This window comes from Lepus europaeus, chromosome 3 (genome assembly GCF_033115175.1).
Source record: "Lepus europaeus isolate LE1 chromosome 3, mLepTim1.pri, whole genome shotgun sequence".
Lineage (NCBI taxonomy): Eukaryota > Metazoa > Chordata > Mammalia > Lagomorpha > Leporidae > Lepus > Lepus europaeus.
Window position 1 is genome coordinate 130,145,758 of NC_084829.1, and position 14,779 is coordinate 130,160,536.

General features: G+C 41.4%; 1 protein-coding gene across 7 annotated transcripts in view; it reads left to right on the forward strand.

Moving 5' to 3' along the window:
* L3MBTL3 (L3MBTL histone methyl-lysine binding protein 3) overlaps positions 1-14,779 on the forward strand; it is a 145,679-nt gene that overhangs the window by 92,558 nt on the left and 38,342 nt on the right. For all 7 annotated transcript variants that reach the window (XM_062186748.1, XM_062186754.1, XM_062186750.1 and 4 more), the window contains one exon: positions 3,187-3,336. In XM_062186748.1, the coding sequence (XP_062042732.1) occupies positions 3,187-3,336 (150 nt within the window). The remainder of the gene's footprint in view (positions 1-3,186; positions 3,337-14,779) is intronic.

Consider the following 14,779-nt stretch of genomic DNA (forward strand, 5'->3'; position numbering starts at 1 on the left):
GACTGGTTACTACCATCTGGGCTTTCTGTCCAGAGCCCGACAGGCAGGGCAGGCTTGCTGTTAACAGCTCCTCGCAAGTGCAGGTCAAGGTCTGGAGAACTGAGGCATGAGGCCAGCATCCCCAGCAGCTGCCCACCCAAGCAGACTGTGTCCACAGGAATGTGCCAGTTGTACCCTACTTTCTGCCCTTGCCAGATTTCCTAGCCTTCCTATGGGCTAGCAGATACCTTTTCCATAAGGTTTCTTCTGCCCCAGTTAGGATCACGTGTACCATCAGTTCTGGTTAGTCCAAGTGTCCTGTGAAAGGTTCACGAAGCATTTGGAGGGCTGATACTCAAAAGAGGTCCTGTGTTTGGAGATGGATCTTCCTTCTCATTATTACCAAATGAATAAAATGAAATAAAGTAGTATGCCCATTCTAAGATGCAGTAGTGTGCTCATTTACCCGCTATGTGAACTTGGGGAAGCAACATCTCTTCTTGGATGCCTAATCAAAGTTCCACAATTCCTGATACCATTCCCAAATCTGTGTTTCACCTAGTCATTCTCATCTCAGAATAAAGATGGCATTGCTCTTCCACCAATCCTTCAAGCCAGAAACCTCATGGTCGTTCTTGCCCTTCTTTGATGTTCTACCCATCTCCTAAAACTTACCATGACTGTCTTTTAAGCTTTTCCTTCATTTCAGTCACCCACATCCAAGTCACTATCATATCCTTATTCTTAAATAACTTTTCTTTCTCTGAATTGGATCCCTTGAAATCTTCTTAGCATCCTGAGTGATCTTTTTAAATTTTATGAAGATCCTCCAGTGGCTTCGAATTGAACCTAAACCAGAATACAAAACTCCTGACTGTGGCTACCAGGCCCTGTGTGGTACTTTCCCTATCTTCTTCTCCCACTGCATCCATTCCTCTTGCTCACCACACTATAGCCAAGCTGGTCTCGATTTCCCTCAAACTGCCAGTCGTTTGTGGGCTGCTCTGTGTTGTGGGCTACTCCTCCCTTGGCCTGGGATCCTGCTCCCCTAAGTGATGACTGAGTTTCTTCTTCCTGATCTTAAGGTCCCTGGTCAAATTCTAATTTCCAGGGAAACCCTTCCTCACCACCCATTGTAAATCCTTGTGGCTTTTCCTTTCATGCTACTTCATTTCCTACCTGGGAGTTACAGTGTGTGAGGTCTGCTAATTTATTTATTTGTGTGATTTTTGTACTCCCCATCACATGCTAAAATATGAGCTCCAGGAGACCAGAGATCTTTTCCTTCTGTTTTGTATTGTGTTTTAAATGCCCAGAAATAGCATAATAATGCCCAATAAATATTTGCTGGACAAATGAATAAAATGATGAATGAAGTAATTTAACAGTTTTAAGCCTTATCACATGTAACACCTTCCTCATAGGAAAGTTAAGTAAAATATTGCATGTAAAGCACTTAACACAGTACTTGAGATATATTAAGTACTATAGGGGTTGGTGCTGTGGCGTAGAAGGTTAAATCTCTGCCTGCAGTGTTGGCATCCCATATAGGCCTTGATCTGAATCCTGGCTGCTCCACTTCCAATCCAACTCCCTGCTAATGTGCTTTAGAAAGCAGTGGAAGATGGCCGAAATGCTTGAGTCCCTGCATCCATTTAGGAGACCCAGAAGAAGCTCCTGGCTTCAGCCTGGCCCAGTCTCGGCTGTTACAGCCATTTGGGGAGTGAACCAGCGAATAGAAGATCTCTCTTTCTCCTTCTGTCTCTGTATCTCTGCCTTTCAAAAAAGTAATTTAATTTAGAAAAGAGAGTACTGGATAAGTGTTACTGGTTTCTGTTTTTGTTTTTGTCATTCCTGGACTAACATTTTGTAGCATTATGGAAACTTATGTCAACATATGATCAGATGTTAATTACTTTCTTCTTATGCTCAGATACCAGTATACAGTAGCATGGGAAATAAAGGTTGAATTTTTGCTTATAGCTATCTGTGATAATTTTATAGGGAATTATCAGAATCACCTAGGAATAATTTCAAAGTTTTCCTTCCTTCTCCCAGGAGGGTGTCTCATATTCTCTTGATAGAGTATAGGTATGCATTGTTTTAAAAATTTCTCTCAGTGATTATTAACGTTCTTGCTATCATCTAAACCAGAGATAAGGAACATTTTTTTTCTGCCAAGGGCTGTTTGGCTATTTATAGCATCATCCACAGACTATAAACAATTATCCACTCAAAAATTAGCCTGCTATAGATTTATTGAATTTAGAGTCCCCCCACAATTACCTTGGCAGGACCAGACCAAATTTCACAAGCCTTATATGGCCCATGGGTCAGATGTTACCCACACCTGAAACTGAAGACAACACATAAGACACAAATGTAATTTATCTAAGGTCCAGATCATTTTCAGATTTAAGGTTTCCTAAAAAAGAGGAGCAAGGTAGACCGCTGGAGAAGTTTCTGTGTCTGGGGATCCTGAGATCCAGGGGTCACCCATTTATTCTGGAGTCAGGAATGCAGAGGCCCAGGCGCAGCAACGTCCTAACTGATGCTCAATTAACAATTAGTAACCGTGATTTCCTTTACCTACTTAACAGGTTGGTCACCAGATAAGACCTGAGGATCCAACCAGGAGGCTCAGATGGAAGAGAAGTGAGCTAGATGGGTCCTTATCCTGCTTGGCCTCTGGTCCCTTTTATATTTAGGGACCTGCTTAGCTGCAGATTGATGTGAATATTTTTCAGAACATCAGGTGTGGGTCTGGACCTGGAGTCAGGACCTTCCTTTGGAGGGCAGTAACTGTAGAAAGGAAATGCAGTACCCATGATTGCCCTGAGCCTGTAGGAAGCAGATCCACTCCATTGGTCAATTTCTCTCTCTCCCAATTCTATCACCAACCCTTCTATGAAGGTTGAGGTGTTTCTTTCTGAGGGTGATTCTTTCCATATACATGTATAGACCTGAATTCTTCAGTGCCCATTGCTTGGTTCCAAAGATTGCCCTGGATTACTTCTTAAAATCTAATGCAAAGGCATATTTTTCTATTAAGTACACTTGATTTCTGTTTGAAGGATAGAGTGTTTCATGTTATATGGTTAACTATACATATGCACATTTATACCTGTTTATCATATTCTGTAGCCTGTCACTGAACTGAAAGAAGTATAGTCTAATGGAAATTTTCTTTTGCTTTTGATCTGTTAGTGCTGCCAACTGTCCCTATTCGGAAATCAATTTGAATAAAGACCGTATTTTCCCAGACCGTTTAAGTGGGGAGATGCCTCCAGCTAGCCCGTCATTTCCAAGAAATAAAAGGACAGATGCAAATGAAAGCTCTTCATCTCCTGAAATCAGGTAATTCAGGTGTTAATATTAGTGTGGTTTACCACCGCTCTAATTGAAGGAGGCTTGCTGTCTTACATGTTTTATGTTTTATAGCAGTGTTTTCTTGTGGATTGTTGAAAATGTACCTGATTTAACGTGAAATAATGATAGAGCTCAGAACTTTAACTTTTTTTTTTTTTTAAGGAATCACGTTTGAAACAGCATGTCCAAATCAGGCAGGGTTTCCTTACTTGTTCATCTTTTCTTTGAACTTGCTTGCTGTTGGATGTTTGAAAATTCCATTCATTTTATTGCATGCAGGTTCCTATTTCTCTGTGAGTAGATCAATAAGTATATGGAGCCAATCTTTATAAGTAAGATGACAACAGACTGCCCTTGGACATGGTTTCCTTTAAGTGCTTCTTTTTGGCCTACTACTTGTATATACATTGCTTTGTTTAATTATTAATGTGTTAACTATGTTATAAGCTCATTTAGTTTGAATTCACTTAGAGCTGAGTTGGAATGTTTAACTGCAGTCATAAATAAAGGATCAAACTTGTGATGTGATTGCAAGGAAGAGAAGATCCATAGAAACATGCTCCGCGATGCTTGGGTTCTGGGGGTTTCTTTTAGGAAGGATTTTGAAACCTAACAGAGCATAATTTTTGTTGTTTATTTTAGTAGTTTATAACTTCCATTATTCTCGATGTATCAGGTAGACATTTGAATTAGTAAATGTGATTCTAAAGTCACAGCAGTGTTATTGGAATGATAGCATTTAAAGTATTACTATCCTTACAGAAAGGTACCCTATGAATTATGGAGAGAACCACAACTTCTTCAGTTAATAACAGTGGTGATTTTTCTTATCCTTAAAATTATGAATTTTATAATAAACTCATTTACCAAATCTCAGCACCTTAAAATGAGGGTCACTTGAAGAAATTTAACTTTTTTTTCTTAAAGATTGTATTTATTTATTTGAGAGATAGAGTTACAGACAGAGAGGGAGAGACAGAGAAAAAGTTATTGTAATTGCGAATCTACTCCCAAATGGCTGCAACATTTAGAACTGGGCCCATCTGAAGCCAGGAGCCAGAAGCTTCTTGCTGGTCCCCCATGTGGGTACAGGGGCCTAAGCATTTGGGCCATCTTCTGCTGCTTTCCCAGGCCACAGCAGAGAACTATCATAAGAAGAGCAGCCAGGATATGAACCAGCACCCACATGGGGTGCAGCACCACAGGCAGAGGCTTAGCCTACTATGCCACAGCACAGAGTGCTGGCCTGAAGAAATTTAATTTTCAAATGGAAGTTTTCAATTCAGATAGTTAAAATTACACATATGGAGTTAAAAATACCTACAGTTTAGAATTTGAATCGCTAGGATGCCACTCAAAACATCAGTGGAGTACTCAGAGGGCTGGACATTGCCCCTTACCAGATTTTCAATAAGTAGGTCAGATACCTGGGACCAGAGTATTCTCACAGCAGAATGGGGTACTGGTTTGAATGATCTGTTGGGTTCCTTTTGCTTATAGATCCATTTTAGAAAAGAATATTTTTGGTGATGGGACCAGCCACTCCAGGGTTCTTTCTCCTGTTAGAGTGTGATCATGGTTTTTTTGTGTGTGTCATTATCTGTGATTAACAAGGCAATCTCAGTCATTTTAAGTTTTCTATAGTAACTGATTGTACATATTTCCTATCTAAATATTTTTTAAATTACATATATTTAGTTTATATTACTTTTAAGTTAATGAATTCTGACCTGCTATTACTTTTACCCTTTTTTTCTGCCTTTTTGTAGGCCTTTAGTTAAATGAGTGGGTTCAAAATTACCCACCTTACTATAGGGTTTCATCCAGAGCCTTTACTCATTGACACCCTGAATTGTCTATCAATTGGGATTGGCAGCTCCAGAGTCTAAAATAAAATGAGGAGTATGCCCCTACTCTATATGACACTATGCAGGCCACATGATGCTTCATTATGTTTATGGAGCCTCTACTGTTGCCACGTCCCCTCTGGCTGCTGGTAAGGCACTTAACAGCAGCAGCTGAACCATCCCATTATTCATTTGATTACCGCTGAAGTATGGAACACGACTGGCCTTAGAACTCTTCTTCCAGCCATCTCCTCCACATTCTAAAAGCTCACTCTCACTTTGTTGCCAGAAGATAAAAAGACCTTTCTATCTCTTATTGATCTCTTAGAAACCATAATTTCTGAATGTAACCCAAGTTTAGAAACCATGTCTTCAGGAAGTAAAGAAACAGTCTCCCACTTGTTTCCCAGTGAGTTTCCTTCTTTCTATGAAAGTGCTGAATGTGTTGTATAACCAGTAATAGTGTGTTTTGAATCGTGTGTGTATGTGGTCAGAGGTGTCCATGCTTAACTTATCAGGGGGTGCTGGCAGAGCAGCAGTGACTTGCCTCTGACCAAGGTCAGCTAGGCAGCAGAACCAGGACTCACCTTGCAATAGTGAAAAGTAGACCTGATCTTTCTCTGTCAACCTTGGCCAGAAATATAGTTTTAATTTGTCAGAAATGTAAAATAGCCACAACTTAGAGTCTCCAACTATTTATATAGATCTTACATTTTCTTTCTTTCCATCTAATCATAAAACAATAAGTCAGTTCCACCTTGAACAAATCAACAAGTCAAGAGATAAAAGAATAAAAATGATTATCAGGTTTCTGAACTTTCTGCTTTTTGTCCTTTAAAACCTATAGATAATAAATAATCTTATTTTCATTAAGACATCTAATAATTCCTGGAAGAGTAAATTTAAATTATTACTGATTTTTTAAAAGATTTATTTATTTATTTGAAAGAGTTACACAGAGAGAGATGAGAAGCAGAGAGAGAGACGGGGGGTGGGGGGAGGGGGTCTTCCATCCGCTGGCTTACTCCCCAGTTGGCCACAGTTGCCGAAGCTGCACTGTTCCAAAGCCAGGAGCCAGGAGCTTCTTCCAGGTCTCCCACATGGGTGCAGGGGCCCAAGGACTTGGGCCATCTTCTACTGCTTTCCCAGGCCATAGCAGAGAGCTGGATTGTAAGTGGAGCAGCCAGGTCTCTAACCAGTGTCCATATGGGATGCCTGCACTACAGGTGGCGGCTTACCCTCTAAGCCACAGTGCCAGCCCCATTACTGATATATTTTTAAAATTAAGCATTTTCTAAGAGCTATACTGGATCTTAGATGAGGTTGATTGTCTCTTCCAGATTATTTTCCCCAAATGTTATTTTCCTGACTCAGTGCAAGTGTTTTTCTGTTTCTGCTTTCCTGGTTCTGTTGGTTACTTTGTGTTGCTGTTAGGAAATACCTAAGGCAGCTAGCTTATAAGAGAAGAGGTTTATTTAGCTCACAGTTCTGGGATTGAAAGACCAAAATGCAAGACACAGGCTCTGCAATGAGGGCCAGGCCATGGCTGCATTGCTGCAGAATGTAGATGGCATTGGCGGCTGCAAAGCTGGGAGCCAGTGATGCATCTCATACAGGAGCAGAGGGGGCTGGGTGCAGCCTGGCTTACTTCTGTCTTGAAAACCCTCTCCAGAGAACTCAGAAAGTCCCATGGGAATGACTTAGCAAGGGTTCACCCTCGGGAACTGAAGGACTTCCCACTAGGCTCTAATTCTTAAAGGTTCCTCCACCTCTCAGTGGAGTCATTCTGGGACCCAAGCCTCTAATCACAGCAGGCCCTTGACAAACCCTGACACTCATTCTGCTTTAAGAGTCACAAACTAGTGAGAGACAATAAGACTTTTGGTGTAGAAAGTTGATGTAACTAAACTTTCTTAGACTCCCCCCCCATCACCCATCCATGTTTAACGCTTTGCCCTATGCCATCATTCTGTAAGCATAGCCATGTAGCTCTTTATTTCTCCCATACAGACCTAAGGAGCAGCATTTCAAAGTAATTAAGAGCATAGGCACTGCTTGGATTTAAATATTGATTTCCCTACTTGCAGGTGTATGACCTTTGATGAGCTACTTGATAGCTATTTGTTCTGAATCTCATAGTTAATGAGGATTGTATGAGATGAACATGCAAATATAAAACTCTTAGAATAGTGACTAATAAATAATAAGCCCTCAATAAATGTTAGTCTTTACTAATGTTAGTGAATGAAGAATAAATTGTATACTTGTTTTATAGTATTTTTTTTTACTCCTTGCAAGAAGAATGGCTGGTCTAGGCTAAATTATGAATGGGTTGTTCAAACAAGAGGATTCTCATCAGATTACATTCTCTACATTCTCTCTCTCCTCTCTTTTTAAGATTTTATTTTGTTTTTACTTGAAAGGCAGAGTTACAAAGAGGGAAGGGTGGGGGAAGATACAGAGACATCTTCCATCTGCTGGTTCACTCCCTATATGGCCGCAATGGCTGGGGCTGGGCTAGCCCAAAGCCAGGAGCCTGGAATTCTGACCACATCTCCCACATGGATGCAGAGGTCAAAACACTTGTGCCATGTTTTGCTGCTTTCCCATGCACATTAGCAGGGAGCTGGATCAGAAGTGGAGCAGCTCGGACATGAACCAGTGCCCAGTCGGGATGCTGATGTCACAGGCAGCGGCTTAACCCACTATACCACAATGCAGGCCTCTCTTCCTTTTTTGCAATCTTTGCTAAACTGGGTATAATTTCCCACTCAGGTTTTAATAAATTTTCTTTACAGTATTCTTAATAATTTACTAAAATTTGGTTACTAGACTTTACCATTATTATTTTTTTTAATGCACTTTGGCTTAGCAAGAGCCAGTTTGAATCCTAGAGGTAAACCCTGAGGCCAGGATTTGACTGCAGGTGGTTTACTTAAAAGATGAAGAAGCATCAGTGTAGGAGTGAAGTGAGACAGGAAGGGAAAGGCAGCCAGAAAAGGCTGAGTGGGCAAAACTTGTTGCCACCGTGGATGGCACAAACCTGCTGGGACACTCTGACAACATCTCAGAATTGGACCAGCGAAGGCATGAGACAGCCAGACTTTTATTTGAGAGGCAGAGAGACAGAAATCTCATCCACTCCACTAATGCCTGCAACAGTCGGAGCTAGACCACGCCAAAGTCAAGTACACACATTAACACAGGAAGCTGGGATTGGGAGTAGAGCCAGAACTCAAACCCGGGCACTCTGATGATATCTTAACCATTAGGCCAAGTGCTTGCCCTGGAACTGATATATACAGCCTCAGTCTGTGTACAGACTGTATACAGTCTGTATATATATATATATATATATATACACACACACAGAATATATACAGACTGTATATATACAGATAAATATACAGACTGAGGCTGTATATATCAGTTCCCCAGCACATCCACCCTGCTATACAGCAGGCAGAACAACTGGAGCCCAGGGCAATGCTGTAGGAAAATAGTGCTGGTGAGACAGGTGGGCATCAGCCTGCGTGTGCTGAAGCGGTAGTGGGTAGCAAGGGGATGCGGCGCGGATGGTGGACACTGATAGTGGGTACTGCACCATCCTATTACCCATTTACCTCTTCCAGATGCCAGACAGCTCCAAGAATGATATGCTGGCATTGCTCTTGGTCCAAGAGCTGATGAAATGGGACCAGAACAAATTAATGGAGTGAGGAATGTATGTCCTTTTCATACACATATGTGAGGGGTCGCTAGCTCAGGCCAGGCCCCTGGACAGCGAATGCTCAGATCTGAGCAGTGATCTCTACATTTCGCTTCACATCAGATCATCTAGGATCTCTTTATTTTTTAAAAACTTCTTTGTAAAGATTTATTTATTTATTTATTTATTTATTTAAAAGAGTTACAGAGAAGGAGAGACAAGGAGTTGTCTTCCATCTGCTGGTTCACTCCCCAAATGGCTGCAACAGCAGCTATGCCAACCTGAAGCTAGGAGCCAGAAGCTTTCTTCCAGGTCCCCATTGGGTGCAGGAGCCCATGCACTTGGGCCATGCCTCTGCTGCCTTCCCAAGCACATTAGCAGGGAGACGGATCAGAAACAGAGCATCTGGGACACAAACGGGTGCCCATTTGGGATGCAGATGTCAAAGGCAGCGGCTTTACCCACTATGTCATAATGCTGGCCCCTTTGGGATCTTTTTAAAATGCAGATTTGAAGACCTGTCCTAGCTCATCCTCATCTTCCACGCTAGAACCCTGAAGTTTGCATTTTAAAAATTCACTTGATTTCAGAGTATATCCTCCTATTTAGAACATTCAGTGACTTCCCATTGCTCTTAGAATTCAGATCCTTATTCTTACTGTGGCCTACAAAATCCCAAGTTGTCTGGCCCATGACTGCCTCTCCAGCTTTCTCTCTGCCAGGCTCTTCTTTCACCCAAGTGCTCCAGGCATGGTGTTCCTCAAACCTCTGCTTCCTGCTGCCTAGAACCCCAGTCTGTAGCATCTCCATACCCATTGCTCATCTTTGAAGCTGCAGATGCACTGTTCTTTTTTCTGTGATGCAGTACACGATCCTTCAGACTGTAGACCAAACCAACCATTCTTGCTTTCACATCCTGCATCCCAGTGCTGGAGGAGTTTGGTGTAAGTACTCGCTCAGAGTCTGTGTGCTTCCCCTGATGATAAGCCCCCTATGGGCAGAGGCCACATTGCATTCTCCAAATGACCCTCAACACTGAGCATGCTCCCTGGCAGGTCCTGGGATGCAATTGTGACCTGCACTAGTCTTCAAAGCAAACCTACCCCTTGTAGAGCCTCAGAGGCAGTAGCTGTATAACCTTCTTATTGTTCAGCTTCAACTCCTGCTTTTTTTTTTTTTAAAGATTTATTTATTTATTTGAATGAGTTACAGAGAGAAAGAGATCTTCCAGCTGAGGGTTCACTCCCCAGATGGCCACAGCTACCAGGGCTGGGCTGGGCCGAATCCAGGAGCCAGGAGCTTTTTCCAGGTCTCCCACGTGGTGAGGGGTGCATTCACAGGGAGGTAGATTGGAAGCAGAGCAGCCAGGATTCAAACCGGAGCCCAGATGAGATACCAGCATTGCAATGTGGCTTAACCCACTACACCACAACACAGCCAAAAGTCCTACATTTTTCTTTACTGTATACACTCTCCATACTGAATCTGTAAGAAGTGATTATTAAGTGGTAAGATAAACTCTGTGAATATATGCCTGCACACTTATGAATTAGGACAGTGCTTCCCAAACTGCTGCTGTTAACTTCCTAGCTCTCATGGATAACTATGCCACAGAAATGACAAAACTTCTATGGCAAACCAAGGAGAAATGGTCGGGACTGCTCCCAGTGACCAGAGTGGAGCTCAGAGGGCTGCCAGGAGCAGTGTTTCAGAGCACTGGTGTCCTAAGATTCAGGGCTTCCTCGCTGGGAAACTGCCCACGTGGGGATGACTCCCACCTTGAGTGCCCCTGAGGTGTACTGAATGCTTGGTCACATTTTCCTACAGATGCTTCAAGTGGGTGTGTGCAGATCAAAGTGCCTAACTGGAGAGAATTGTGAATTCAAGTGCCTAACTGGAGAGAATTGTGAATTCACAGTCTTTTCCTAGTTAATCTGTTCATGAGAAGGTTCAGGAGTGTCTGTGCTGTGTCCAGTGCTTCCCTGAGAAGATGCTGGCCTCTGTACAGCAGCTGACCATCTATGCCCTAGCAGTGTTCCTGGTAGCAAGGTGATAGCTTTCCTTAGGGACTGGCAACTTAACATTTCATTGCATCTATAGCTGAGTAAAATAAGGCATTTTTCTTTATGTTTTAATAAAACTGTGGGTCTCAGTATTGAATTTGCATTAGACTCATCTGGGATGCTTGCTTAAAATGTGTGTTTCAAGACACAACTCCCGTAAATGGAAGGTGCCTCCCAGGAATCCTCATTTTTAACAAGCACTCCCTGGTGACAGGTGCAAGTGATCTCTAAGGCTGGCTCTGAGAATTACTACTGCATGTAAACCCCTTCACGATGTGTTACCAAACAGGAAACATCAGGCATCCATCACACGTATTCTCGTGAAGTCTGTCCCACAACTGCTTGTAATTGTGTTCTAAATTAGAGAGTGTCTCTGTTAAAATTCACTTAAGGTATTAAGCTCCCTTGTTGTTGAAGCCTCCTTAGACATAACCTCAGAGACATAATAAAACATCTTTAAAATGCCTGCTAATTGCTCTTATTACTTAATAAGGCAAAGGCCCACTTCTTAACTAGTCTATTCAGTCTATTATAGGCCGTTAAAATGGCTTCTCAAGTGGTAGGGCCAGTGTTTCCACTCTGAGAATTAAATAGAACACTTGCAGGAATTACTGCCATCAGTGTGATTTCTGTTTTTCACACACATCCGATTTTGCCAGTCACTCCAGAGAAGCCAATCTGGACCCTGCAAAAGCAGATGGGAAAACTAGTTAAGATGAACTATGAAACAATAAGCATCTACGTGTCTGTTTTACTGTTTACTCCTGTCACGTCACGTTAAGCAGAATAAAATTAATTGAGGCCCAAAAGTTCTGAAAGATTCTAGAAGTTCATTAAGCAATCCTAACGAGCATGCCCTTGCCACATCAGGATTTGGGGCATGAGGGCTTGACATTGAAGCTCAGGGTCATGTCAGTGACTGGGCTCTGGTTCCCAGGCTCCTGCAATGCCTGTTCCCCCTTTTCTGTGATGGGCAGCCTGGGATGAATTAGGAGCTGTGAGAGTTTTTACATATTCCAGGCCTGGGGCTGGTGTTGTGACATAGTGCAAAAAGCAAAACCACAGCCTGGGATGCCCAGCATCCCATATAGGTAACAGTTCATGTCCTGGTGGCTCCACTTCTGATCCAGCTCCCTGCTAATGGCCTGAGAAAGCAGCAGAACATGGCCCAAGTCCTTGGGTCCCTGCCGTCTACACAGGAGTCCCTGATGAAGTTCCTGTCTCCTGACTTGGGCCTGGCCCTACCCTGGCCATTGAGGCCATCTGGGGAGTAAATCAGAGGATGGAATCTCTCTCTCTGTCTCTCTTTCTGGCTCTAATTCTGACTTTCATATTAATAAATGAAGCTTATTAAAAAAAAGCTTATTAAAAAAAACCACAAAGTTAAAAAAAATGTTGATGAACACACACAGTTAAAAAAAAAGTTGATGAAACTGTTTAAAAAATTAATAAATATTCCAGGATCTAGAAATCTGAGTCAAATTTCTGTAGTTCTTTGTGTGTTCAGAAGAGAACTCAGTTTAGTTAAAAGAACTCACAGTTCTGATGCCAACTGCTGTGACACCAGTGCATCCGTTCAGAGCGTAAGGTAGATGACTGTGTTATTGTTACTCGCTTGTGAGGTTGTTGTAACAGCATCATAGCAAGATCTTATTTTATCTCCTTGAATATCATTAATTGTTGACTCAAGAGACTCTTTCATTTCAAGTAGAAAAGCAGTGACATCTGTTCTTTTTTCTACGACAACATCAACCACCAAAAATAACGGTCTCACTCTTGTTCTGATTCATCCTCTTTTATTTTCCCACTGTCACCTTATTGATGGGGCCTTTTCATTTCATGAGAGAATTGACTAATTAATTGCTGAATGTGTTTTTCTGGAGGATTTTTTCCTGGTATCTTGATAATACCCAGTGTATTCCCTCACATCCCTTTGTTAACATACGCTCCTTGTGCTAAATTGTAACTTAATAGGTTGATTAATCAAAATGTCTTCTTTGTAGTCATTAGATAAATAGTAAGTCATGTTTACCTCTCCTGGGCCATATTGATGAAACCATGATTAAATAATACAGTTGCTAGTGTAACATCTCAAAAAGAATTTAATTTTAAAGACTCTTTATTCTCATGTTAACCATAGACATGAAAGTTTGAATGCTGCTGACTTTACTGGCCATCTTTTCTGAATCCTGCTGAAGGTGGGGACCTCCTGGTCCGGAAGCTGTCCAGCACTGACCCTGCACTTGTATGAGGCCATTTAGAAGCTGTTAAAGTGCTCTTCTTAATGTGTATAACTCCTGAAATTCTTATTCTGTGATCTTTTATCTGTGAGTCACTTCAGCCCAGAAATTTTTTTTAAAAAGAGAATGCTGGGGAAGTGCAAAGAGACATCCTATATACATTCAAAACAGAAAAAAGTAAAATCAAAACAAACAACAACAACCTATGTTCCGGTTTCCCTGCTTGTTGTTGGGGACACTGATCATTTTCAGACCTGACAGATATCCTAAGGGATTAGTATCAGCTATTTGAGGAAGAGAATTGAGACCAAGACAAACTATAGAATGGGGTTTCTGAACTTAAACGATGGTAAGAGCTGTGTTCCTGAGGCCGGACTGGTAAGTCTGAGCTTCCAAACCGGCATTGAATGCAGTTATACCTATATTTTATGGCCTACTGCCTCCTTCCTTGCCTTGGGGGTTTTAGAGAGGTGGCTGAAATCAAAACATATGCTGACTGAGACAGAATAACTTACCATTTCATGTTTTTTTCAATGTTGTTTTTAATAGACTGGGACTGGTGAAAACATAATTGGTCAGGGATTGTTTTTAAATGAAATATAAACAGACTTGACGAAATACAGCTGTATACATTCAAGTGCCATCTTGTTACAATGTATTTGCTCTTCTAATGTTTGTTCTACTAATATTTACTGCAAAGCATAATTAGCGTAAGATAGTAGGACATCTAAAACGTGACATGTAATTACAGGCAAAAAGAGACTGCTGACTCAGAAAGAATACGGTTTTCCATCTGAGTGGATCCACTGTCTTAATTAAAAGCCAAAAGAGTGTTTTCGAGTAAGATTTCACTATGACTGGATTTCAGTCCAAGCTAAAAAAAATGTTAAAATGAATGGGTTTTTAAAAATGCACAAGTCCCAAGAGAAATTGCTACATTCTAGATACTTTGCTAGCTGCTTTTACCTGTGTTAGCTCCTTACAGCCTCCTAATGCCTTATGTGGTGTAAGTACTGTTTTTATGTCTGTATTCTGTAAGCATAGGACCTCTCTTGGTTATAGGCCACACAGCTATGCAGTAGTGGACATGGATTATAACCCTGGCAGTCTGGCTTTAGTCTGTGCTCAGAGCCATTACTATAAAAGCAGCTTTAATAGTTAATGAAGACAGCTTACTTAAAGAAAATATACATCAGTAGATAATTTTATCCTAAGATATAAGTAATTTGTAAATAGTAGGAGTTGCCATGTGTCAGGCACCTGTTACGTGCCTGGCTGTTTAGTAACCACTTTTCTATACTTGATTTATGCAGTCCTCAAAATCCCCTGGGAGGTAAAGGATTTGTTATCCTCATGTTACAGATGATGCAACTTGAGTATTAAAGAGGTTAAATAACGTACTCGAAGTCTTGTAAAAACTGTTCTGTAGCAGAAATGAAATTTGACCCAGATCAATTCACTTCCAAAGGTCATATGTGGAACCCCTGTTGCTGGGCTGCTCTGTCCTTGTTAAGATTCAAAAACACATGCCCAGACAGTATGTTCTTCCTTTCTTAGTGAAATTTTGATAAG